Source organism: Gopherus flavomarginatus, chromosome 5 (assembly GCF_025201925.1).
Source record: "Gopherus flavomarginatus isolate rGopFla2 chromosome 5, rGopFla2.mat.asm, whole genome shotgun sequence".
Classification (NCBI taxonomy): Eukaryota; Metazoa; Chordata; order Testudines; family Testudinidae; genus Gopherus; species Gopherus flavomarginatus.
The window spans coordinates 12,893,142-12,919,251 of NC_066621.1; the positions used below are offsets into that span (position 1 = coordinate 12,893,142).

The 26,110-nt window shown below is 45.0% G+C and overlaps 1 protein-coding gene across 1 annotated transcript in view; it reads right to left on the reverse strand.

Annotated features, from left to right (window-relative positions):
- The window catches only part of CR1 (complement C3b/C4b receptor 1 (Knops blood group)), a 197,731-nt gene that overhangs the window by 79,599 nt on the left and 92,022 nt on the right, over positions 1 to 26,110 (reverse strand). Inside the window, exons 19-30 of the mRNA XM_050953674.1 lie at positions 14,307 to 14,501; positions 13,193 to 13,375; positions 11,103 to 11,279; positions 10,340 to 10,522; positions 9,429 to 9,611; positions 8,715 to 8,858; positions 7,094 to 7,132; positions 5,641 to 5,832; positions 5,204 to 5,300; positions 3,990 to 4,075; positions 3,014 to 3,202; positions 1,136 to 1,318 (exon numbers count right to left, since the gene is read on the reverse strand). Of these exons, the coding sequence (XP_050809631.1) occupies positions 1,136 to 1,318; positions 3,014 to 3,202; positions 3,990 to 4,075; positions 5,204 to 5,300; positions 5,641 to 5,832; positions 7,094 to 7,132; positions 8,715 to 8,858; positions 9,429 to 9,611; positions 10,340 to 10,522; positions 11,103 to 11,279; positions 13,193 to 13,375; positions 14,307 to 14,501 (1,851 nt within the window). The remainder of the gene's footprint in view (positions 1 to 1,135; positions 1,319 to 3,013; positions 3,203 to 3,989; positions 4,076 to 5,203; positions 5,301 to 5,640; positions 5,833 to 7,093; positions 7,133 to 8,714; positions 8,859 to 9,428; positions 9,612 to 10,339; positions 10,523 to 11,102; positions 11,280 to 13,192; positions 13,376 to 14,306; positions 14,502 to 26,110) is intronic.

The window sequence follows — 26,110 nt, forward strand, 5'->3', positions numbered from 1 at the left end:
TGGTCAGGTGTTTCAGGTTCCCTGTGTTAACCCTTTACAGGTAAAAGAACATTAACCCTTAGCTATCTGTTTATGACAGTGTCCGACACACCAAGCGAGGCAAAGGGAAGCAGCAAACAGAACAAAAACGCACCTTCACATTGAGGGAGGAGGCAGTTCCAAGCTCCAGAAACTGTAGAATGAAGTGATGCCTCCCCAAAAGGCAGGAGCCAGGATCACAATGAGAGTTTATAGACAGTCATCACTCAAGAAAAAAAATCAGGCTCCTTTAAAGCATCTCAGGTTGGACAACCAAAAATCACTGGACAATATAGGCTCGCTATTTAGTGTGTTACATTGCAAGTACTTACTACCTATAGCTTTTTATGAATCTTTAACTCATATGTAACAATCTCGTCCCCATCCCATTATAGAAAAGAGCTTGACAGACAGACCAGTGTGAGGGGGAAAAAGAAAAAATGGTTCCATGAGTATTCAGCATGCAGGAACTAGAAGGTCATATTCCACCTCCAAAGGAAGAGTGAAAAGCATGTGCAGTTACTGGAAGGACTGCTCATAATTGATACAAATTGTGAAATTCAGCTGAGGAAGCAGAAGTTCCTGCAAAAGCTGCGGTGGACCAAGAAGTTATTGAATATAACCACTTCCAGTTCCCATTTCAAGATGGGACAGACACAAGGATCCTGAGCAGAGGAAGATAAAAGTGCCCTGCTTTCACCTTTAAGTAGGGTTAAAGAAATTCGTCCTCAGGCAGACCCATGGCTCTTGCCCCTCTGGGTCACTTCTTGCAGCTGGTGCAGTTTGAGGAATCCTGACCCCCCAATGCATTGTGGGAAAGCACAAGGATTGCAGCAAACAAAAAGGATAAAGTTACTCATCTGGCATCCCCACTGCTCTCAGAGCCCTGCCAGCACTGCCCCCAACCTGGTTCGTTTCTTATTCTCTAGGTCTCTTACTGTCTATTGGGATTGTCCACCTCTCCCCTCAAACCAGTCTGTCAAGTCTCTTGATTTGAGGTAAGCATCAGGTAGGACAGTTCCAGACTGGGTTAGTGTTGGAGATGCTCACAGATCAGACAGAAGGGAAACTTGTTTCTAGATCAATAATATGAACAAATCAGAGTTTTGACACTTGCCTGGCTCACAGACCGGCAAAGGTGGATCCCACGTGTCATCAGTTTGGCACTCACTCAGCCCGTGACCCTTCATGGTGTAGCCGGGATCGCACTCAAAGGTAACACTGTCTTTATATGAATAGACATGTCTGTCACCAAATACTCTTCTTCCATTCTGGATCTGTGGGGCTGGACATCTAACCTCTGAAAAAGAAATGCTTTAGCTGAAACACAGGGCCAGAGAAGAAGAAAAAAATTCCTGCAGCCTGCGCAGCTCTCAAGCCTTTTTTACACTTCCATAACTTGTTGCACTAGCCCAGGGGTTCTTAAACTTCCTTACACCAGGACCCCCTTCTGACAACAAAAATTACTACATGACCCGGGAAGGGGAACAAAGTCTGAGCCTGCCCAACCCCCGCCGTCCCAGACAGGGGAACCAAAGGCAAAGCATGAACCCCAGTGCCCCAGGCAGGGGAGCCATAGCCCAAGAGCTTCAGCCCCTGGTAGGGGGCCTGTGATCTGAGCCCAGCCACCCAGGGCTGAAACTCTTGGGCAGTGGGATTCAGACTTTGACTTCGGTCCCAGGCAGAGAGGCTCGGGCTTCGGCTTCAATCTCAGGCACTAGCCTATATTATTCCTACTTGAAAATACAGACCGTTGTGGGAAATGTGGAGGGCCACCCTGAGAGAAGGAGATGGAGATACACTGGTAATAGCGTAGGTTCCTTCATAGCAACTCTGCAAGTGTTCTCTCCTCAAGGTGTGACCAGGGCACAAATCTCCAAGACATGGGCTTACCCCCAGGGTAAAGTCAAGGAGCTCAGTCCTACAAGGAACCAAGGGCCTTCACACCCGCTGGCATTGAGGGAGCTCAGCAATCTGCACAGTCAAGTCCGAGATGCTTTAGGAACCTGGTGCTCCCACCAATGTACCCTCTCTTCATTACCATTAGAAGTGCCAGCATCTTTCAGCCTGTCCACCAAACTCCTTCAAATATAAAATTCTACAAATCTGGCTTATATTTATCCCAAGTGCATTCGTAATAAGAGGTCAAGTGTTTGGGACTAACACAGCTTCACCCTACCCCATTATCCACTGCACTAGCAAGCCTGTGTCCTTCACTCACAGGGGGGTAGACTTTGCATCCACGCTGATGGAACTACTACTAAACACTATGCAAGTTCCACAGACAGAGATCTCGCAGGATTAAGCCTTTTTCTTTTTAAGGAAGATTTTTCTGATGTGCATTCAGTTGTCCCTTCAAATGCCAAGAACAGAAATCCCCATGCTAATGGGAAATAGAGGGCTACCATAACATCCCCCACTTTTATTCCCCTGTGGCTAGGATTAAAGGTCTTTAACAGCCTTAATAGAAGTTGTGACCCTACATGGGCTCCTTTATGGGTGCATCGTGGCACCAGTTTCCATCTCAAACCTTTAGCTCCGCTCCAGAGCTATTCAGTCTCTGACATGAATTCTAGAAAATCTCGTGGAGATGTTGCCATGGGCAGTCTCCCCCAGTGCCGTGTCCCCCACCTCCGGTCATTGTCAAAGGGAAGCACAATGCCAAGCCGCTGGCAGCTTTCCCCAGTGGAACGTATGTGAACTACAGCTGTGAACCTGACTACGCCCTCCGTGGAGAGGCTTCGATCTATTGTACCACATCTGGAACGTGGAGACTGAATAGCTCTGGAGTGGAGCTAAAGATTTGAGATGGAAACTGGTGCCACGATGCACCCATAAAGGAGCCCATGTAGGGTCACAACTTCTATTAAGGCTGTTAAAGACCTTTACACTGGAATTTAACTGGAGTCTCACTTTTGTGGGTTTGTCTGAACTTGGACTTTCTATACATGGAACAGCAGAGCAGGGAGGGGCTTTTCACCTACACAAACCCTACCTCCACAACGAGGGGGACGCGCACTCCACACTCCGTTTAGCCCGTCCTCAGTTGTGCAGTGAATAGAGGCTTCACCAATGAGTGGGTAACCACTGTTACATTTGTAGGTTACAGCTGACCCATAAAAGAAGTTTTTCATTAATGTGCGTCTTCCATTGGGGATGTCTGGAGGCGGAAGACACGGAATACCTGGAGAGACACAGGAGAGTGTATTTTAGAATCAATACTAGTAGAGAAGCAGCTCCAGTTATTTGATCTGATAAAGAAATTTGGGAGCCTTAGCTATGAAACCACTAGAATGAGCAAGGCCGACAGTTAATGCACCATGGGTAATTATACCCAATTCTCTTGAGCACTGATGGTCTGCAAACCACAAAAGTGACTTACTAGGATAACATCTGAATGGTCTACACCTTCCTTCATATGGACTGTTTTAAGATGAACCCTTGCATACCTATCAGGTGTTGAAAAACACATGATTTTCCTGTTGCACCATAAAGGTGGTGAACACGCCAGGGCATGTGAATGCCTTAAAGCACAGGTAATGAACTCCATCTCTGGTTTTGGATTAATATAAGTGGATATCAGGTAAACCTGTTACGCTACTTGGAAATCCAGAAGGGCCAATGACTACCTTGGTGGGGGTATTTTATCAAGTTGAATGCCTTTGGCAGTTACTCAGACCAAAATCTGATTGCCAGGAACTTAAACACATTTCTCTCTTAGGTATAACCCCCCTTCAATATGGTCTCATTCTTAAGATACTGGCATTGGACTCAGGATACCTGGGTTTCAGTTTTGGCTCTCTTACAGACTGACTCCCTAAATGATATATCAGGTAACCACTCTGTTCCTCAAGTGAGACTTTCCAGAGCAGGGATCATAATTCTTCCATATCTGTTTATTCACATTTGTGAGATATTCAGAGGAGGGGGGGGCACCTAAGCCCGTCAACAGACAGCTGTGACCTACTTACGCTCACAAATGGGAATATCACCACTCCATGCAACGCGCGTGCCAGAAATCTCACATCGTCTGTAAGGCTGTCCAATCAACCGGTGCCTGGAGTTAGGCAGAGGGGGTTATCAGTCGTTACCTATTTCTTTGGTGTTTGAGCTTTACTGTGAAGCTCAGTTCTTCTGGGAAGCAATTCTCCCCAGCCACAGCAGGTGGGGATCAACACCACAGACTTTTGAGTGACCATCACAGGAGAAACGCTCCTTGCCAGAGCTGAACTCCCCAGCCCCTTGTAGAATTAATCTCTGGTACAGAAGACTACGTAGGACCAATGAGCTGCTATTCTTTGAGCCAGGGGATCCAAATCTCCTTCTTGTGTCCTCAAGTCCTCCTCACCACATCAGCTGGATCATTCTGAACCACAAGCCACAGGCAAACTAGTAACAGCATTACAGCAGTTTCCCCTGGCACTTTCAGGCAGGTTGCCAAGAGGGGGTTTGATTTTCTCATGATAGATGAGATATATTTCTGTGGGTGTGGGCCAGGCAGACTCAGCTGGGGTCTGAATAGCCTGAGATTCCCTTTCGCCCCCACATATGACACACTCTACAAGGACACAAGCCAGCAGTACAGCTGCAGACCTTTGTTTCTCAGACCCCTGAAGCACAGTCCTAGTCTTCAAATAGAGAGGGCAAGTGACGCCCTCTTCTGCCACCGTATCCCCAGCGCTCTCACTCAGGCACCTTCCCCAGCAGGATTTCCCTTGCAGACACCTCATCAGTCTAGCAGGTGGGCAGTTAGTCAGTGAAAACCCTTCCACCCAACTCTGTAAAGGAAAACAGCCTTTTCCAAATATTCAGAAGAAGAACTGTTCTCCCGTCAAAGCAGGGGTAAAATCCAAGAGATTCCAAGGTTTTCCCTCGTCACTTGGATCCTACTCTCCACAGGAGACATCTGTGCTCACCTAGCACCTGCAGGCAGAGCATTCAGCTGGCCAAATTCTAACTAAAGTTTGTACAATAAACGGAAGAGCATGAATGAAGAAAACAGGGAAACATGCCAATCCATCTTTCCCTGCATATAAAAATGATATTGATTGAGCCAAGAAGATGGAGTGGTTTAGTATGGAAGAGTAAACTGCTTTCAGGAGTTGGGGGAATATGAGGATATCCATTTAGGTTGCATAGCTCCATGCTAGGCAGAAGTAGCCAGCTCAGCCAATCTGAAACTTACCCTTCTTCACACGTGAAGTTGACGGTTGACCCAAAGAGGACATCTGTTACAATAACTCTGCCATTCTCTGGCTCCCCTGGATGACCGCATGATTTCTCTGGTAGAGAAGAAGACTAGGATTAGGCTTCTCTCTTTCATGCAACAATTATCCCAGGGATCTGTCCCTATTTAACACACTCCACAAAGAAGGCATTTACATGACCTGATATAACACAAATTTGGATATAACGTGGGGCTGTGCACTCTGGCAGATCAAAGCAAGTTTGATATAATGCACTTTCACCTATAAAGCGGTAAGATTTTTTGGCTCCCAAGGACAGCATTATATCGAGGTAGAGGTGTATTTAAGGACATGTTACATTTTGCAGAATGGACACAACCTAGTGCCTCTAAGACCTTTATTGAACAACAGAAACAAAATCCATGAAGATATTTACTTTTACAGAACGCAAATGCTTCTGACCACGTTCGATTTTCAAGGCATGTAAGAGTGGATTGTATCCGCGGGTGTCTACTGTATCCAGGCCGGCAAGTATAGTTTATAGTCTTCCCAACAGGAAAGGAAGACTGATTTTTATACTCGCTCTTCAGCTCAGCAAAGCTTAACCTCGTTGGGACACCACAGCCCTCTAGGAAGAAATGAAATACACATGAGAAAAAAGAACCATAACTACTATGCTGGTATGTACCACGTCAGGTACAGGGTGATAAGACAACAGTGTTACAAAGAAACAACCGCGGATCTGCTTTACAAATATTCTTCCAGGTGTTACACTAGGATTAAAGCTGAGGGAAAGAAAACCTTCAGACAGAGATGCTAATACAAGAAAATCCACAGCTGAAGACTGAACCTAAAAATACACACAGGGCCAAACTCAGTGCTGACAGAATAACCTCTATTTCCTAATCAACTAAAACACCATATGCACCTGCCCTGTTTATCTTTGGTCCTAATATCCATCCTTGGGCTGCCATACTCCCAGGATGCTAAAATGTGCCAGTTTTCAGTTGTATGTCAGCAAAAGACTGAAGAATCACAATAGCTGCTTCTGGCATTAAAGCATATGACTCTATAGGTTCAGCAATGCCCAACAGAATTAATATCCACATATAGCATCATCTATCAAAGGACCCAAGCCCTTCACAAACTTTGATACAACAGCCCATTGATTCAAGATACTTAAGTTATCTCTTACCGTAATTTAGCAGCTGAGGCTATAGGACGAGCACACCACACTGATGGCAGACGTGGGAATATAAAATAACCACTCCTCACACTGCCTCAATCATGAGCGCTGTCTTCACATTGTATCTAGCAATTTGTACACACCCAGAGTACCACCATGTGAGTTTTCAGATTGTTCTGAGAAACACATTCAGTGCCGCTTCCTTCATTTACATTTTCAAATTCAATTGTCTCATAAGCATATATTTGCCTTTGTAATAACAGCAAGTTTCTGGGTTCACACCATTAGTTAAACCACTGAAACATCTATGTGTGGACATGCCCTAAGAGTCTGCGAGCGAGTTTGTCTAGAGTCATTTCTTTTGCAGAGCCTTTGACTTCATTTTCATTAGTATTTTTACACTATTCCATCTTCCTGCTGATACTTTTATAAATCCTTTCTACTGTAATCTTGTTCGGCAGTGCTCAGAGAGAACTGTTCCACTCTTCCATCGGCAACAGTGCGCAAGTTGCACTGAAGTCAACTGAGCTTCTTGTGCAAGCAGATTATAGCCCCATGTGTCTCCCTGGGGGAATGTATTCCCAGCTGTGAATTTTGTTATAGTAGCTGGTGTGTCTGAACATTCTTTCTCTCATTTTAAATCCTGTCGGGTGACGGACACACTTACAGCCAAAGGGAAGAAGCCAACCAAAAATCCATTCACCTTCACATAGAGGAGAAGGGTGGCTCCACGTTCCAGATGTGGTAGAACTCAGACAGACAGTGTGTCAGCTCCATTTCAGGCTGGGAGGCCTCTTCCTTCTCAGTAGCAGAAACAGCCTGCAGCAGCCTGAATGACTCCATTAAATCTGAACTTGCTCCACAGATGTTCGATAGAGAGTACCACCCTTCAACTACTGCAGGATTCCAGCCATCTGCACGGGACAGTTCTTGCTGGACCCACTCTGGGACTGAAGTCTCTTCAGAACTAGTGAGATCATCTCTGATTGAAGTATCAACTTGACTCAACACACTGCTCACAACTTCTGGGAGATGAAAGGCATAGTCCTGGGAAGAACTCTCGGGAATGTGCTAATAAAGTTCGCGGATGACACGAAGCTGGGGGGTATTGCTAACACGGAGAAGGACAGGGATACTATTCAGGAAGATCTGAACCACCTTGTAAACTGGAGTAATAGAAATAGGATGAAATACAATAGTGAAAAGTGCAAGGTCATGCATTTAGGAATTAATAATAAGAATTTTGGATATACGTTGGGGGCGCATCAGCTGGAAGCGACGGAGGAAGAGAAGGACCTTGGGGTACTGGTTGATAGCAGGATGACTATGAGTCGCCAATGTGATACGGCTGTTAAAAAAGCAAATGCGATTTTGGGATGCATCAGGCGGGGTATTTCCTGCAAGGATAAGGATGTGTTAGTACCGTTGTATACGGCGTTGGTGAGACCCCATCTGGAATACTGTGTGCAGTTCTGGTGTCCCATGTTCAAGAAGGATGAATTCAAACTGGAACAGGTTCAGAGACAGGCTACGAGGATGATCCGAGGAATGGAAAAACTGCCTTATGAAAGGAGACTCAAAGAGCTTGGCTTGTTTAGCCTGGCCAAAAGAAGGCTGAGGGGGGATATGCTCGCCCTATATAAATATATCAAGGGGGTTAACGTTAGGGAGGGAGAGGAATTATTTAAGTTTAGTACTAATGTAGCCACGAGGACGAATGGGTATAAACTGGATATTAGGAAGTTTAGACTTGAAATTAGACGAAGCTTTCTGACCATTAGGGGAGTGAAGTTCTGGAATAGCCTTCCGAGGGAAGTAGTAGGGGCAAAAGACTTCCCTGGCTTTAAGATAAAGCTTGATAAGTATATGGAGGGGATGTTATGATAGGATCGTTAATTTGGGCAATTGATCTTGAATTACCACCAGACAGGTCTGCTCAATGGTCTGCGGGGAGATGTTGCATGCGATGGGTACTGAGTTGCTGCGGAGAACTCCTTCTTGGGTGCTGGCTGGTGACTCTTGCCCACATGCTCAGGGTTTAGCTGATCGCCATATTTGGGGTCGGGAAGGAATTTTCCTCCAGGGCGGATTGTCAGGTGCCCTGGAGGTTTTTCTCCTTCCCCTGCGGCGTGGGGCACGGGTCGCTTGCTGGTGGTGTCTCAGCAGCTTGAGGTCTTCAAACCATTTTTGAGGATTTCAATAACTCGGTCCTGGGATAAGGGTTGTATAAAATTGGATGGGTGGGGTTCTGTGGCCTGCCTTGTGCAGGAGGTCAGACTAGATGATCAGATTGGTCCCTTCTGACCTATGAGTCTATGAGTCTATGGTACAATAGATCGAAGCCTCTCCACGGAGGGCGTAGTCGGGTTCACAGCTGTAGTTCACATATGTTCCACTGGGGAAAGCTGCCAGTGGCTTGGCATTGTGCTTCCCTTTGACAATGACCGGAGGTGGGGGACACGGCAACGCTAACGGGGGAGAGGGGAAGAAGAATATGTCAGTGAAAATCTGAATCCTGTTCAAGAAGAGCTTAAAATAGGCTGGTCGGCAGAATGGGGGAAAGCCCAGGATGCACGAGTTATATCAAACCTTCCATTGCACCAGTGATGCAACACATACAAAAAAAGAGATTAAATATCACCTGCCTAGATTCACCCTTCACCCACAAACTCAGATTTTCCCAATCTGCTACTTTTCTCTTCCTACAAATCTCCCTTAAGAATCCAAAATAGAATTTGTTGAGAGAGGGATGAGTTTTGTTGATTTGTGTTTCCATTCACACCTTTAGGAAGTTCAGTGAGACACAGCATTGCCAGATCTCTGTCTGTCAGGAGGGCAGGGAAGGATGCAGGGAATCAGCTATCACAGTGACAAGCACAGTCAAGAGATCGGGGTGGGCAGATATTTGTATGTTTTCCATTTACAGCTGAAAAGTGACCCCAGGATTCAAAGGAAGTTGATTTCTTATCCTCCAGGCACAACCCTACCAGATGTTGATCATCTCAGTTACCCAGCAGTCAACCTTGATTCACACTTACCCTGTATGCAGACTGGAACAGGAGGATCCCAGGTTCTATCATCCTGGCACTGAATCTGACGGCTGCCAATCAGGGTGTAGCCAGGATCACATTCAAACCTAACAGTGTCCCTGTGTCGATAGACAGGTCCATGTCCAGCTACCTTTCTTCCATTCTGGATTTCTGGGGCAATACAGAGAACCTCTGAAATTGAAAAGGTGCAGATGGTGTCAGTCTGTCCAGCAAACAGTGCTGATCAGCGTACCTTTGGTACCTGTGCTCTGAACTAGCTTCATACCACTTTCTGGGGACAGTTTATGGAGCTGCTTTTAACGTCTCAAGTGCAAACAGTATATTGCTTAAAACCACATCCCCCAGGTTCTGTATTGCTCCTCTTGTGGTGAGCAAAGGCCCCACATGGATCCCTCTCAGTGACAGAGAGCACGGCTGGTGGGAGAGCTCCTTGTGAGGGGCCTCATTTTGGAATCTACTCCTTGCACTTGTTCTGAAACAGTACAGGCCTGTTGGCCTTTGAGGCACTCACTGCAAATCTTTTCTGTTGACTAAGCGTGCAGCAAGGGTAGGGATTGGGGTCAGAGGTTTGTGCGTCTGTGTGTGTGTGTGTGTGTGTGAGGGGAGCATGGATAATAGTTTCCAGTTTTTGTGATTCATGTCAAGTGTGCTTAGGGTTTCAGACAGATGCTTTTTTCCCCAATATTTCCCTAATGGATGTATATCTGTGCATGTGCGCACAGAGGTGCAGAGTGTGCATACGGTACCTTTATTTTCAAAAGTCATTTTTTCACCATGTGTCTAAATGGAGCTTAATTCTCTGCTATTAATTCTGTTGCACTGGTGACCTTGTCTTTCATGTAAAATCCTGTGGTAGAAGCTTCTTCCTCTTAATTCTAGGTAACAGAACATGAACGCACCTTCACACCGAGGAGGGGGAGGGCTCCACATTCCGGATGCCGTACAATAAATAGATGCCTGCCCAGTAAGGGAATAGCCGGGCTCACAGCTGTAATTTACAGACGTTCCAGTGTTGAACACAGCCGAGGCCTGGATGCTAGGCTTCCCGTTGGCGATGGCTGGAGGAGAGGGACACTGAGGCACTGCAGGGAGGAAAGAGAATTTTAACTGAACCAGAGCTCATGCTGGCTAATCTATAGAAGGGAAAAGATCCTCATGTGCATATTGAATCGTGCCCAACACAAGAGCAGTGAGGCTAAAGCACACCTGGCGTAAAGTGACCTACCTCCATTCCCTCCACCTCATTCACAGCCCCCAAATACCTGTAAAGCATGATGACACAATCATACTTCTTGACACCCACAGACAAGTTCCCAGTCATCTTAGTAAGGCTTTAAGGGCTATTTCCACTGTATATTTTGGGTTTACTTTGGGAATCCCACCACTTTGGGATGATTCATTGGTTGTATAGGAGGGGGGTTAGGTGGGCAAACCTGGCCAGGATTCAGTTCTTCAGGGATTTTCTTGGAGAGTGGATAAACCCAGAAACTATGGAAAGGAGCATAGGAAACACTGTGATAGCTACACAGATATTTGAATTCTCTTTTTCAGATCTCAAACTAATCCCAAAATCCTTTTGGCCTCGACGCTCAGCCCTCCCAGATCTTGCTCATCACAATGGGATCAAAGATAATCCACCACCAAAACCTTAATCAAACTTACTTCTTTCACAGACAGGGACAGGAGGATCCCATCTACCATCATCTTGGCACCGAGTCTCGGGGCTACCGCTCAAGGTGTAACCAGGGTCGCATTCAAACACAACGATGTCTCTGGGTCTGTAGGCAGGCTGTACCACATTTGTTCTGCCATTCTCCACTTCTGGGCTTACGCATGTCACTGAAAGGGAAAGCATAACAAACCCTTTAGACTCTAACACACGTGCAGGATGGAATGGGCAGTTTACCCACTGAGCCATTTCCTTTAACAATTCTTTGGCTTCAATTTCATAAGTATTTCTACACTCTGACATCCTCTTGACACCTGCGTCAATTCTTTCAGCATGACCATTACCCAGTTGCACGTGCGGAACCATTCACCACTGGTACAAGTAGATGCAATTCCACTGAAGTTAAAGAAGCTCCTCTTGCCAGAGGTGACTTTTGGCCTGTCTCTCTCACTGGAAGTTTAGTCTCCAGCTGTGGAATTTGCTGAATTGGTGGCTTGTCTCAAAGTTCTTGTGGTCTCAATTTAAATCCTTTTACATGTCTGACGCACCGAGCAAGGCAAAGGGAAGCAGGAAACAGAACAGAAACACATCTTCACATTGAGGGTGGGGGTTGCTCCAAGCTCCAGATGCTGAACAAGAAAATGATGCCTCCCCAAAAAGGGAGTAGTCAGGATCATAACGGTAATTTACAAACACTCATCAGTCAGAATTAAAAGCAGGCCCCTTTAAGATTCATATTTTGGGCAACCAAAAATCACTTGACAATTTAGGGTAGCTATTTAGTATGTTACATTGCAAGTCCTAACAGCCTACTGCTTTTCTGAATCTTTTACTCATTTGTAACCAGGGCTGGCTCCAGGCACCAGCCAACCAAGCACGTATTTGGGGCAGCACTTTGGGGTGGGGCGGCGCTCTTTTTTTGGGGGGGGTTCATTGGGGGCAGCACTGGAGGGGTTTTTTTGTTTGTTTCGGCGGCACGGTGTTTGGGGGCGGGGCTTCGGGCAGGGCGGCACTGGGGGAGCAGGGGCCTGGTGCGGTGCAGAGCTCAGAGGGGGGGCTTGGTGTGGCCTGGTGCTCGGGGGCGGGGATTTGGGCAGCGTGGCGCTTGGAGAGGGCGGGGCTTGGTGCGGCACGGCTCTCGGGGGGTTTTGTGGCGTGGCGCTCAGGGGGCGGGGCTTCGAGCAGTGCGGTGCTGGGGGGACGGGGGCTTGGCGTGGGGCTCGGAGGTGGGGCGGAGGCTTCAGGCGGCACTTCGCTGGGGGGGCGAGGGCTTGTGCGGTGCTCAGGGGTGGGACTTCGGGCGGCGTGGTGCTCGGGGGAGGGCGGGATACGGCAGGGCGCCACTCTTCTTTTTCGCTTGGGATGGCAAAAAAGTTAGAGCCAGCCTTGTTTGTAACAATCTCATCCCCACCCCATTATAGAAAAGAGGTTGACTGCAAGACCAGTTTTGGGGGAAAAATAAAAGTTAGTTCATGATCATTCAGTATGTAGGAACGAGAGGGTCGTATTCCACATCCAAAGGAAGAGTGAAAAATGTGTGAAGTTACTGGAAGGATTGCTCAAAATTGATAGAAATTTCAGGTTAATTGTGAAATTCAGCAGAGGAAGCAGAAGTACCTGCAAATGCTGCGGTGGACCAAGAAGTAATTGAAAATCATCTTCTAAATCACTTCCAGTTCCCATTTCAAGATGGGACAGACATGAGGATCCTGAGCAGAGGAAGATAAAAGTGCTCTGCTTTCACCTTTAAGTTACAGAAATTCCCCTCAGCAGACCCACAGCTCTTGCGAACTTAGGTCACTTCTCACAGCTGGTGCAGTTTGAGGAATTATAACCGCTAAATGCATTGTGGGGAAGAACAAGGATTGCAGCAAACAGAAGGGACAAAGTTCTGGGTCTGTTCCTAACAATTGGGACCATCCACTTCTCCCATCAAACCAGTCTGTAAAGTCTCCTGATTTGAGGTGAGCATCAGGCAGGACAGATCCAGACTGGGTCAGTGTTGGAGGTGCTCACAGGTCAGACAGAAGGGAAACCTGTTTCTAGATGCATAATAAGAACAAATCAGAGTTTTGACACTTGCCTAGCTCACAGACCGGCAAAGGTGGATCCCACGTGTCATCAGTTTGGCACTCACTCAGACTGTGACCCTTCATGGTGTAGCCAGGATCACACACAAAGGTAACATTGTCTTTATACGAATAGACATGTCTGTCATCAGATACTCTTCTTCCATTCTGGATCTGCGGGGCTGGGCATCTAACCTCTGAAAAAGAAATGCTTTAGGTGAAACAGGGCCAGAGAGGAAGAAAAAAAATCTCTCCACCCTACTCAGCTCTCAAGCCATGTTTAGACTTTACCCTGTAACTTGTTGCACTAGCCTATATTATTCCCACTTGAAAATACAGTAAGCTGTGTGTCTAGCTATGACAACAGCGCCAGACCACTGTGATGTCAGAAATAAGTTAACCCTTGCTGTTGGAATGGGTCAGTGGTGTGAGGGGACTGCATAGAGAGTGGATTCTTTGGCCCAACTGCTGCAGTTCTTCCAAACCACCCACACACCGCAATCACCACACACAAAATAGCCTCTCCCTGCAGCACACACCACTCCCTCGTCACCTACAGACACAAATCGGAACAACCACCCGCACAACACAACCAGCACACATATTCAGCACAGGCACACACAGCCTCTCATCCCTCAGTTCCTTCCTGCACAAATTAACACAAATATCCCAGTGCCATACATGGTCACCTATGTCATTGGATTAGGGTTTCTTAGAGCCATCTGCTTGGGGTGCAGAGCACCTAGGACAGTGGCCTGGGCATGCAATCTAGAAACTTACACCCACCACCTCCTCGACTAACATTCCCCAGTGTCACCCTTTGCCGCTAGGGTTAAAGACATTTAACAGCATTCCTATTAAGCTGTGAGTCTAGCTGCTCTGCTAACAGAGCTGCTCTACGGGTGCATCCAAAGGTACCAGTTTCCACCTCAAATCTTCAGCCCTGCTCTGGAGCTATTCACTCCCTGTCTAACATGAATCACGGAAATCTTGTGGCGATGTTGCCACGGGAAGGCACACTAAGTGCAGGGATTTAACTGGAGTCTCACATTTGTGGGTTTCTCTGAACCTGGACTTTCTATACGTAAAAGAGCAGGGCTGGGAGGCCTACGCTCATTCAAAACTCACCTCCACAACGAGGGGGACGCGCACTCCACTCTCCATTTAGCCCGTCCTTGGTTGTACAGTGAATAGAGGCCTCTCCAGTGAGCGGGTAACCACTGTCACATTTGTAGGTTACAACTGATCCATAAGAGAAGACATCCATTATCACCCCAGTGTGTCTTCCATTGGGGATGTCAGGAGGCGGAAGACACGGAATACCTGGAGAGACACAAGATATTTAGAATTCATACTGGAAAGGAAGCAGCTCCAGTTACTTGATCTGCTAAAGAAAACGAGGTGCACTAGCTATGAAACCACTAGAATGATCTAGCCCAACAAGAGGTGGCCCAGGGATGTCTGAGTTGATTGGGCACTGAAGTTACATAACTCACCAAAGTGATTTACTAAGACACGAGCTAATTGGCCAGACACATGCACTGATCATCAGAGCTTTAGGCACATGGGACCCCAGTAACGAGAGAGTGCTGAGATAATGCAGAATCAGTCATTACTACTCTCGGCTGATGCAGTAACGCATGGTCGGTCAAGGGACATCTACACAGAACATGTCACTGGGCATTGGCAATAGCAGGAGGGATGAGCTGGAGTGCCGATGAGAAGCACAGTCAGGAAAGTAACGGAAATACTTTCCTCATGCATTGTATTTTCTAAATGGACAACCAACCGAATTCTCAATTACAGAGGGACAAGCTCCACTCATTGATATAGTTTGCTTTCCACAACCAAATCTCTGTGCAACTTTCATGAGTGATGTATCCCAGTATTCGGATTTGAGTATCTAAACTCTATTGTTAAATCAATTCACCTAAATTTGGGTTATTGCTGATCATGTGTCATATGACTTTTAAAAACTAACTTTATATTTGTGGATAATCTAAGTACTATACCCAGATGTACAGACACTCTTTTCCCAACCTATGTATTATATAATTTTTTTAAGATTACCTTTAACAACATTTTACTGTCTTACTGATGAGTAGACTGGTTTTCAGATTCATGGTTGATTAACAACAGAAGCTATTCACAGAAGTAAGGGAACTTATCTCACTACTGTTCTCTACCTGTAGTTTGAGACTGCCCTTTCATGGGCTACTTTCACTTCTCTGTCCCAGCAAATGACAACCTTTGTTTCTCAGAGACATTTGCTAGTACAGTGGTTCTCAACCAGGGGTACACAGAAATTTTCCTGGGATAAAGACAGATAAAGATAATGGATTTCAAGAAGGCAGACTGTAGCAAACTCAGGGAGCTGGTAGGTAAGATCCCAGGGGAAGCAAGTCTAAGGGCAAAAACAACTGAAGACAGTTAACAGTTTTTCAGAGAGACATTATTAAGGCCACAAGAGCAAACTATCCCAGTGCATAGGAAAGATAGGAAGTATGGCAAGAGACCACTCTGGCTTGCCCAGGAGATCTTCAATGATCTAGAAATAAAAAATAAAAAAAAGAGTCCTACAAAAAGTGGAAAATAGCTCAAATTACAAAGGACGAAGATAAATAAATAACACAAGTATGTAGAGAGAAAATTAGTAAGGCCAAGGCACAAAATGAGATCAAACTAGCTAGAGATGTAAAGAGTAACAAGAAAACATTTCATAAATACATTAGCAGTAAGAGGAAGACCAAGGACAAGATAGGACCATTACTCAACGAAGGGGGAAAAACAATAACGGAAAATGTGGAAATGACAGAGGTGCTTAATGACGACTTTGTTTCCATTTTCACCAAGAAGGTTGGTGGTGATTGAACATCTAACATTGTGAATACCAATGAAAATGACGTAGGATCAGAAGAGGCTAAAATAGGGAAAGAAGAAGTTAAAAACTACTTAGATAAATTAGACGTCTTCAAGTCACCAGAGCCTGATGAAATGCATCCTAGAATTCTCAAGGAGCTGACTCAGGAGATATCTGAACCATTAGCAATTATCTTTGAAAAGTCGTGGAAGACAGGAGAGATTCCAGAAGACTGGAAAGGGGCAAATATAGTGCTCATCTATAAAAAGGGAAATAAGGACAACCCAGGGAATTACAGACCAGTCATCTTAACTTTCTGTACCCGGGAAGATAATGGAGCAAATAATTAAGCAATCAATTTGCAAACATCTAGAAGATAATAAGGTGATAAGTAACAGCCATCATGGATCTGTCAAGAACAAATCGTGTCAGACCAACCTGATAACTTTTTTTGACAGGATAAGAAGCATTGTGGATGGGGTGGAAGCGGTAGACGTGGTATATCCTGACTTTATGTAAAGCTTTTGATACTCTCTCACATGACCTTCTCATAAAGAAACTAGGGAAATGCAACCTAGATGGAGCTACCATTAGGTGGGTGCAAAAGTGGTGAAAAACTGTTCCCAGAAAGTAGTTGTCAGTGGTTCACAGACATGCTGGAAGGACATAACAAGTGGGGTCCTGCAGAGATCAGTTCCGTGTCCGGTTCTGTTCAATCTCTTCATCAATGGTTTAGATAATGACATAGAGAGTACACTTATTGCGGTTGCGGACGATACCAAGCTGGGAGGGGTTGGAAGTGCTTTGGAGGATAGGATTGAAATTCAAAATGTTCTAGACAAACTGCAGAAATGGCCTGAAGTAAACAGGATGAAATAAGGACAAATGCAAAGTACTCCACTTAGGAAGGAACAATCAGTTGCACGCATACAAAATGGGCAATGTCTGCCTAGGAAGGAGTACTGCAAAATGGGATCTGGGGTGATAGTGGACCACAAGCTAAATATGAATCAACAGTGTAACGCTGTTGCAAAAAAAGCGAACATCATTCTGGGATATAGTAGCAGGAGTGTTGTAAGCAAGACACAAGAAGTAATTCTTCCACTCTACTCCGTGCTGATCAGTTATCAACTCGAGTATTGTGTCCAGTTCTGTGCACCACATTTCAGGAAGGGGGTGGACAAACTGGAGAGAGTCCAGAGAAGAGCAACAAAAATGATTAAAGGTCTAGAAAACATGACCTATGAGGGAAGATTGAAAAAACTGGGTGCGTTTAGTCTGGAAAAGAGAAGACAGAGAGGATATGACAACAGTTTTCAAGTATATAAAAGGTTGTTACAAGGAGGAGGGAGAAAAATTGTTCTTTTTAACCTCTTAGGATAGGAGAAGAAGCAATGGGCTTAAATTGCAGCAAGGGAGGTTTAGGTTGGACATTAGGTAAAACTTCCTAACTGTCAGGGTGGTTAAGCACTGGAATAAATTGCCTAAGGAGGTTATGGAATCTCTGTCATTGGGGATTTTTTAAAAGCAGGTTACACAAACACCTGTCAGGAATGGTCTAGATAATAATTGGTCCTGCCATGAGTGCACGGGACAGCACTAGATGACCTCTCAAGGTCCCTTCCAGTCCTACGATTCTATGATAAATCAACTCATCGAGATATTTGCCTAGTTTTACAACAAGCTACATAAAAAGCAGTAGCAAAGTCAGTACAAATGAAAAATGCATACAGTGACTTGTTTATGCTGCTTTATGTACTATACACTGAAACATTTGTACAATCATTATATTCCCATTGATTTATTTTATAATTATATGTGGTAAAAATTAGAAAGTAAGCAATTTTTCAGTAGTAGTGTGCTATTAATTTTTATGGCTCATTTAGTAAGCAAGCAGATTTGAAGTGAGGTGTAATTTAGGGGTACACAAGACAAATTAGATTGCTGAAAGGGGTACAGTAGTCTGGAAAGGTTGAGAGCCACTGGCCTAGTATACAGGAAGTGTGGCATCTCCACGCTTTCAGGAGGAGTTTTATATAACACTCTATTGAGGAAGGGACTTCACTGTGTACTGTTTTAAAATCAAGGTGTTCCATCCCAATTAAACACAGAAAAACACACTATTTTCCTGCTGCACAATAAACTGGTGTCCACACTACCAGGGCACATGCATGCCTTGAAGTGCAGGTAATGAGCTTCTTGTCTAATTTTGGATTAATACAAATCCCTATCGGGCACACCTGTTACTTTATTTAAAAATGCAGAATGGCCAATAACCATCCTGGTAGCAAGTATCATCGGGGTAGCCGTGTTAGTCTGGATCTGTAAAAAGCAACAAAGAATCCTGCGGCACCTTATAGACTAATAGATGTATTGGAGCACAAGCTTTCGTGAGTGAATACTCACTTCATTAGACACATGAACATTGCTGCCATACTAAGGTCAGTACCTTTTTCATTTACTCACTTGTCAAAGAAAGACTAAGTTCTTACGAAACAAGAAACGTCTTCCGGGGATAAAAACCCCTTCACACACACCTATCAACCCAAGATGCTCTTGTGGTTAAGGTACCTGGAGATCTGGATTAAAATTTTGGCTCTGTTATTGACCAATTCCCTATATCACCAGGGGTACTTCACTTAATTTCTGTTTCTCAGTCCTCCCTCACGAAAGTGGGGATCATAAAGCTTCCCTACCCGTTTATTAACATTTAAGAGGCAAGCAGATAAGAGACACAAGTGCTCACATTAGCACCTGGACCGATATTTGTAATTTACTTACGCTCGCAAATGGGAACTTCACCACTCCATGCAACACGCGTCTCATAAATCTCACATTGTCTATAAGGCTGTCCAATCAACCGGTGCCTGGAGTTAAGCAGAGGGGATTATCAGTTGTTACCTAGTCCTTTGGTGTAGGAGTTCTCCTGTGAAGCTCAGTTATTTGGGAAGTTCTTCTCCCGAGCAACAGCAGATGGGAACCAATACCAACTACTGAGTGATGATCATAGGAGAAAAGGCTCTTTGCCAGCTCAACTCCCCAGTCCCCTGTAGAATTAAACCATGGAACAGAATCCTATGTAGGCCCAATAAGCTGGCATTCTTTGAGCCAGAGGATCCAAATGTTCTTCCTGTGCCCTCAAGTCCTCCTCACCACAGCAGCAGGGACATTCCCTGCCACAGAATCACAAACCACATGCAAACTAGTAACATCTACACTTCGGGGCAGGCTGTTGGGGGATTATTATTATGCCTGCTCCATTTTGGTTTTATAATTTTTGCGTTAGAGTGGATAGGTTTTTGTGGGCCAGGCAGAACCAGCTGGGGTCTGGCTAGGTTGAGATAATCAATCATGCTAGTCGTAACCCATCCAGGTGCTATAAGCCACCGCATCACACAGGTCCATATGCACAGATATTGCTGAATAAAACAATGCAGAGCTGGGTCTACAGTTCAGCACCAGCAGCTGCTATGGCCGGTTTCTGTGACATGGGACTTTATGGGAGAAGAGATTCTTCCTTTTTCAACAGAGACGTGACACTCCCTACAAATGTTCCAACCAGTCCTGCAGACCTCTGCTTTTCAGGCCGCTGAAGCACAGTCTTAATCTTTCAAAGGAGGGGGCAGGCAACAGCCCTTCTGACACCATATCCTCAAATCTGTAACTCAGATGGCTCTCCAAGCTGGGTTTGTCCTTGGAGATAGATTGAAAGTTAGCCATGGAGCCCCTGCTCTGCATGGCCCTGAGGAAAGGGAGCCATTTCAAATTATTCAGAAGAACTGTTCCCATGTCAAAGCAGGGGTAAAATCCAAGAGAGATTCCAGGGTTTGCCCTGGTCACTTGGATCCTACTCTCCACAGGAGACCTCTGTGCTCACCGAGCACCTGCAGGCAGAGCATTCAGCTGGCCAAATTGCAACTAAAGTTTGTACAATAAATGGCAGAGGATGAATGAAGAAAAAAGGGAAGCTTATGCCAATCCATCTTTCCCTGCATAAAAAAATGATACTGATTGAGTCAAGGAGATGGAGTGCTGCTTCAGTATGAAAGAGTAAACTGCTTTCAGGAGTTGGGGGAATAAGAGGATATTCACTTGTGTTCCACAGCTGCAAGCTAAGCACAAGTAGTCAGCTCAGGCAGTTTGAAACTCACCCTTCTTCACACGCGTAGTGGACCGTTGACCCAAATTGGATATCTGTTATAATAACTCTGCCATTCTCCGGCTCTCCTGGATGACCACACGATTTCTCTGGTAGAGAACAAGGGAAGGAATAAGCTTCTCTCTTTCAACGCAACAATTATCCCCAAGATCTATCCATATGTAACACTCCCCCAAAAGATGTCATTTAGAAGAGCCCAGAACAGACATAGCTAGAGAGCTTTACTAGTCACTATTAACTATTTAAAGATATGTTACATTTTTGCAGCGTGGATACAACCTTGTGCCTTTAAGACCTTTTTCTAACAACAGAACCAAAATATTCACTTTTACAGAACTCGAGTGCTTCTGACCACCTTCCATTTTCAAGACATGTAATAGCGGGTTGTAGCTGTGGGTCACTTCCATATCCAGGCCGACATATGTATTTTGCAGTCTTCCCAACGGAAAAGTAATTCTGATTTTTATACTCATTCCTCAGCTCAGCAAAATTTAATCTTATTGGAACTCCACAGCCAACTAGCAAGAAAGGAAACACACATGAGAAAGAAAAGCCACATCTACTGTGCTGGTACATAAATTGCAAACGTAGCAGGTGCAGGCAGATAAAACAACAGTTTTACAAAGGCCATGTCTACACTACCACGTATGCCGGCAAAACACCCCGAGTGACATACATTTCACTGGCATAAGTGGTAGTGTGCACAGCGCTATATGCTTCTTCCACCAACATACCTACCACTGGTCAATGAGGTGATTTTATTCTGTCAAAGAGAATGCTCTCTCCCGTCGGCATACAGAAGCCATATGAGCAATTTTACAGCGGCGCAGCTGCACGAGTACAGCTGTGCTGCTGTAAGCTCGCTAGTATAGACATGGCCAAAAAAAGAACTGAGGATCTAGCTCATAACATTCTTCCAGATAATTAAACTAGTGATTAACACACACGCACACACACCCATTTCAATCTGGTTAGCTCAGTGTCATAAATTATGCCCTTGTTCAATGATACTATCAGCTAGAGACTAAATAATTATAACTGATCCCTTCTGGCCTTAAAATATATGAATTAATTCCCCATTGTAACCAGATCCCTTGAGTCCCAGTCTAGTGCTTTCTCCACTAGACCTCACTCCCTCCTTCCTCTGAATCAGGCTGGTAAGCTAGAACAAAACATCTCATGTTTAATATTTACACCTTAGCCCCCAATTCTACAACTGTCCCAAACAAGCAGACCCCTGAGCATAGTGACAGGTAATTGCAGGAGCGGGATGTAAATGTCTACACTAAAGCATTTCTATAAATAAATGAATATTCAGCCTGAGTTCTCCAGTCTCTGTTAGCTGGGTTGGTGACTATTTCCCACCGACAGTTTTGATTGTGTACATGGAGCACCTGTTAGCCTGATGTTCTGCAAATCTTTCCATTCCTTGAGATGGATGATTGGATATATTCCCACAGAAAAACCTCTCACCCTGCAAACTCAGAAAACAAGGTACTGATACTTCAGATATACTGATTTCCAACTTTAAAAAAAATCATGATTATATAAAAGTAACAAAAAAGTCTTTACTAAACAAGAGTTAAAATGCCCCAGTCTGTGCCTGTTCCTCTCTATATACGAACTTTGATACTTTTTATTAATTAACATCTAATCAAACTACTCACACCAGTCCTATTAAATTTTCTTTAATTCTTTTATTCTACTAACTTTTCCCTTTGAAATTAGATTCCATTATAATTTTTCTTTCTTTCTTAGGGCTTTATATTCATGTCTGTAGTACCTGACCACTTCCCATGTTAGATGGATCAGCAGATACAAAGACAGCTAGAAGACATAATAGAACCTCCTGTGTGTCTCCTTTCCAAAGTTATAGGAAACACTGTTTAGAGTGGGCTTTTTTGGAGAGGTTCGGTTATAGGAAATGGCGTTCGAGTTCTACTGCTTGCTTTGCTATTCTTACACCAACCCTGAAAGTTCTCCACTTCCCTAAAATTATTAATAGCTTACCTGCAGACTACAAGAAAAAATGATCATTTCTCTTATTTAGAACAATTATTGGAAAGAAAAGTAAGGGAAACTAAAAGGCTTGCCACTACAAAAATGAAATTTCTGAGCTTTCCGAATTCAAGGCAGATATCAAACTCCTTTATCAGTCAGATTTTAACAGCCTGAAGGCCACTGAAATACCACAATGACATCTGCAAAATTATAAATCACTGTTGGGTTTCAGAACTGATGGGACACCAACAAAATAAAAAGTTATGGCATGAAGACTCACAGTTTAACATGGACATAAAAGCCTTACCCTGAAACAAGAGTCACTGCTGCAGTGTCCTAGCCAATTTTAATAATACTGGGCACTTAGCGCTTTATGTTGTCACAATCCTGTAGGATTATTAACTAGTTGCAGGATCAGGATTGAAGTGGTTACACTAAAGAGTTTCCATAAAAAAAGAAATATTAATCTGGCCTCCCCTATCTCTATGAAGAGTCTTAGCAGACATTCTCCTTCAAGAAGTGGAGCAACCATTATCTGGATAAAACAAAGGCATTCTTCCCAAATAAAATTTCATTCATTAGCTAAGTAACCCTATAGTTTAATGCAGTGAACAAAGGAAATAGGGTACATCTATGTCATATTTTAATTCTTCACATATCTTTCACTTCTGCAAATGAACGGTAGTGGTTTGACAGTGCTGAACAACCTACTATATTTATCTATGTATAAAGTACTACTTCTATTTCAAAAATACAGTGCATCAAAGCTCACTTCCCACATCCTCATGATAAATGTCATTGCAACAATGACTTTCTTTAGCTAGTCAGCCAATCACAACTGGGTGAAATTCCATAGTCCCGGGTTAAATAAGTCTCTGGTGGTTGTGAGTGGGGAGTTATGCTTGAGGAAGGTAATTCAGAATTCGGTCTGCTGACCTAAAAGAACAAACAAGCAGCTGAGCAGCACCTTTTACCTTAGAATCTCAAAACACTTCCTTAAGCCTATGGCTACATTCCAGAGGCGGAGTACTTAGACCTGTTTCCCAGATGAGCAAAAGGAAAGCACAGAAAGAAAAAGGGCCTTGCCCATGTGACAGTGAATCTGGCCAGCCTAGTTTCACTGTCCCAAGGGGAGCGAAGGGCCATATGTAACCCAGCAGCATAGAGGGAGAGAGACACAAGAGATGGTTTTGTGACCATTCTTTCCACTTTAAGACCCCACGAGGGCGTGGATAAGGCAAGGGGAGAGCTGCTGTCAATACATGGCCTTTAACCCCGGTGTGTCCTTTTAGAACCTAACACGGCCCTGTTGGAGTCGGCGCGCTGGGCACCAACCTTCAGAGGCACCGAATCCCAGCTTTTTTGTGGTGGTGTTGGGGGGTTGCCGAAAGCACTTTCCCCGAGTGATAAACCACCCAGGGCTGGCTCCACTCACCTGCATGCACCTGCCAGGGGGCAGAGAGGGAAGAAAACCCACAGAGAGCGAAGCGGGGAGGGGGGGAAATGGGCCTGGGGCGGAGCGGGGAGAAGGGAACGGAGAAGACCAGAGGGATGCGCAGGGCTCCAGCATGGGCCCCTCACCTGCATCCTGGGCGGCAGCAGCCAGAAGCGCAGCGAAGCCGCCCAGTAGGCGGAGGAGGAGCAAGGCGCGTCGCATCCTCCTGCCCCGCTGAGTAGCAGCGAGTGGCCCCCCAGCCCCGGGCCGGCGGAGATATCCAGGCAGCCGCCTCCGCCCCGGGGGAGGGACCAGGGCGAGGCGGCCGTGCCAGGCGGGGGCTTTCCGCGGGCGGCGTGAGAGGAACTAGCGCTGCCCCCAGCCCCTCGGAAACGGGCAGCTGGCGGGACGTGGGGTGGGGGGGCTCCGCGAGAATCGCTGTTCCGCTGAGCCCACGTGTGCGGGTCACTCCTTGGTGCGAGTTTTGCGCCCGGCGCTGCAGGTGCGTTCCCAGCTCTCACCAAGGGGGTGATTTTACCATGTGCAGATGGGGCGGGGGTCTGGGCCATAAAACGTGGGAGGAAGCACAGGCTGAAATCCAGGCCCGGTTGAAATCAAGGGGTAGGGGAGCTCTGTCATTTACTGCTGCGGAGCGGGGATTTCACCTTTTTTCTTTTTAAAAATCTAGCCCTAAAGTCCAACCGTCTGTTAAATTGCTGCTTTATCAGACGTCTCACATGAGTGGGTGTTTATTTTCATATCCCCCAGACGCCTGCAAACAAAACATTATGAGACTATACACTTCCATTAATAAAATACTCCTAGTTACTTACTTGAGTGACCAAGAGGCAAAACACCCAGACCCCAGAAGTGTACTTTTAAAAGCATCATCTCAGGCTTTTTAAAAGCAGCCTGTTTTTGGAGGCCTGAGTTGGGTTTTCTAAAGACTTGGCAATTCTGCCACTGCTGATGGCATTTACATTTGCCAGTTGACATTTGAAAAAGCTTGGAAATTCAAGGGAACAGCCTTGCTAGCGGGTGTCATTAAACTACTGTATGGGCCCTTTCTTGGATGGAGACTGTGTTTTAAGAAGGGAATTTTTTCAGAGCGAATTCTCTATTATTGCTGCAAAAAGAGAAGTTGCTCAGCTGTTGCAACGTCACAGGCATTTACTGTGATTGCCTTGTTCAACAGAACAAAGAGGGTGGTTACCTGTGAATTTACTAAGGGCCTGTTCATCCTTCCCAGAACACCCTCTTAGCATGGTCATAAGTAACCCCCATGTCCCAAAGGGCTGTAAAGGGCACAGGGCAGGAAGTGAGACAATGAAAATAGCAGAAAAAAGGCACAAGAACAAAACTAAGGTAAATGTGTAGCTAGGAGGATTTTCCTCATCTATGAACAAGTCAGTTAGAATTGTGCAGTTCATGAGCAACTCCAAGGATGTAGCACTTATAGGTGGTGCTCATAAATCCTGCACTAGTACTGGTGCTGTGAAACCAGCTGAAGAGGAGCATGCTGTCTATCCAGGGCTTCAGTTGCATTTCCTTTCATGCATCTCTCGTTCCTGAAGGTCAGCCCAAGAGGCAGGTATCTAAAACCCATTCTGTTAATCAAGGAACATGCACAAGGTTGAAGTTTCTATCCCATATTTAAAACTGCATGCACTGGGTTAGCTAGACCTTAATCTTCTCCTGCAGATTCATGTTAAAAAACAACTCTCACACACACACACACACACACACACACACACACACACACACACACACACACACACACACACACACACACACCCCTACTGCCCACAGAAACTTTAGTCTAAGCACAAATCACTGCCAGGCTGAACTAGTAATACCCTTCATTGATATACTTTGCTTTCCACGACCAAATCTCTGTACAACTTTTGATGAGTTATGTACCTGAGTATTTGGATTCCAATATCTAAACTGTATTGTTTAATCTATTCACCTAATGTGGGTTATTGCTGATTATGTACTCTATGTATCATGACTTTAAAAAACTGTTTGTGGATAATCTAAACACCACACCCAGGTGTACAGACACTTTTCCCAACCTAAGTATTATATAATTTTTTTAAACATTAGCTTTAATAAAATTTTAAAATCTGTTTTATTTCACAATCCCTGCCCCTCACTAACTTTTACCAAATTTGGTGCATTCTACACATTGTTTACTATTTTCCTGCAGTTGAGAGGCCTCAACTCCACCTTAAAAGTGGTTTTTTAACCATTTCCATTTTATAACCTCATTGTATGGAAAGCTGTGAGCGCAATCACTATGCTACAGAACAGAGACAGGCAGCTAATGTGACTCACATCAACTCCCTTTCATCTCAAGTCAGCTCCCACCATATTTCAATTGGAATTTTCCTCCTTAACTCACTTAGGCTTTTTTGAAAAATACCATTAATTGTGTTGGAAATGCCCATAGCATCCACTGGCCCATCTACACTAAG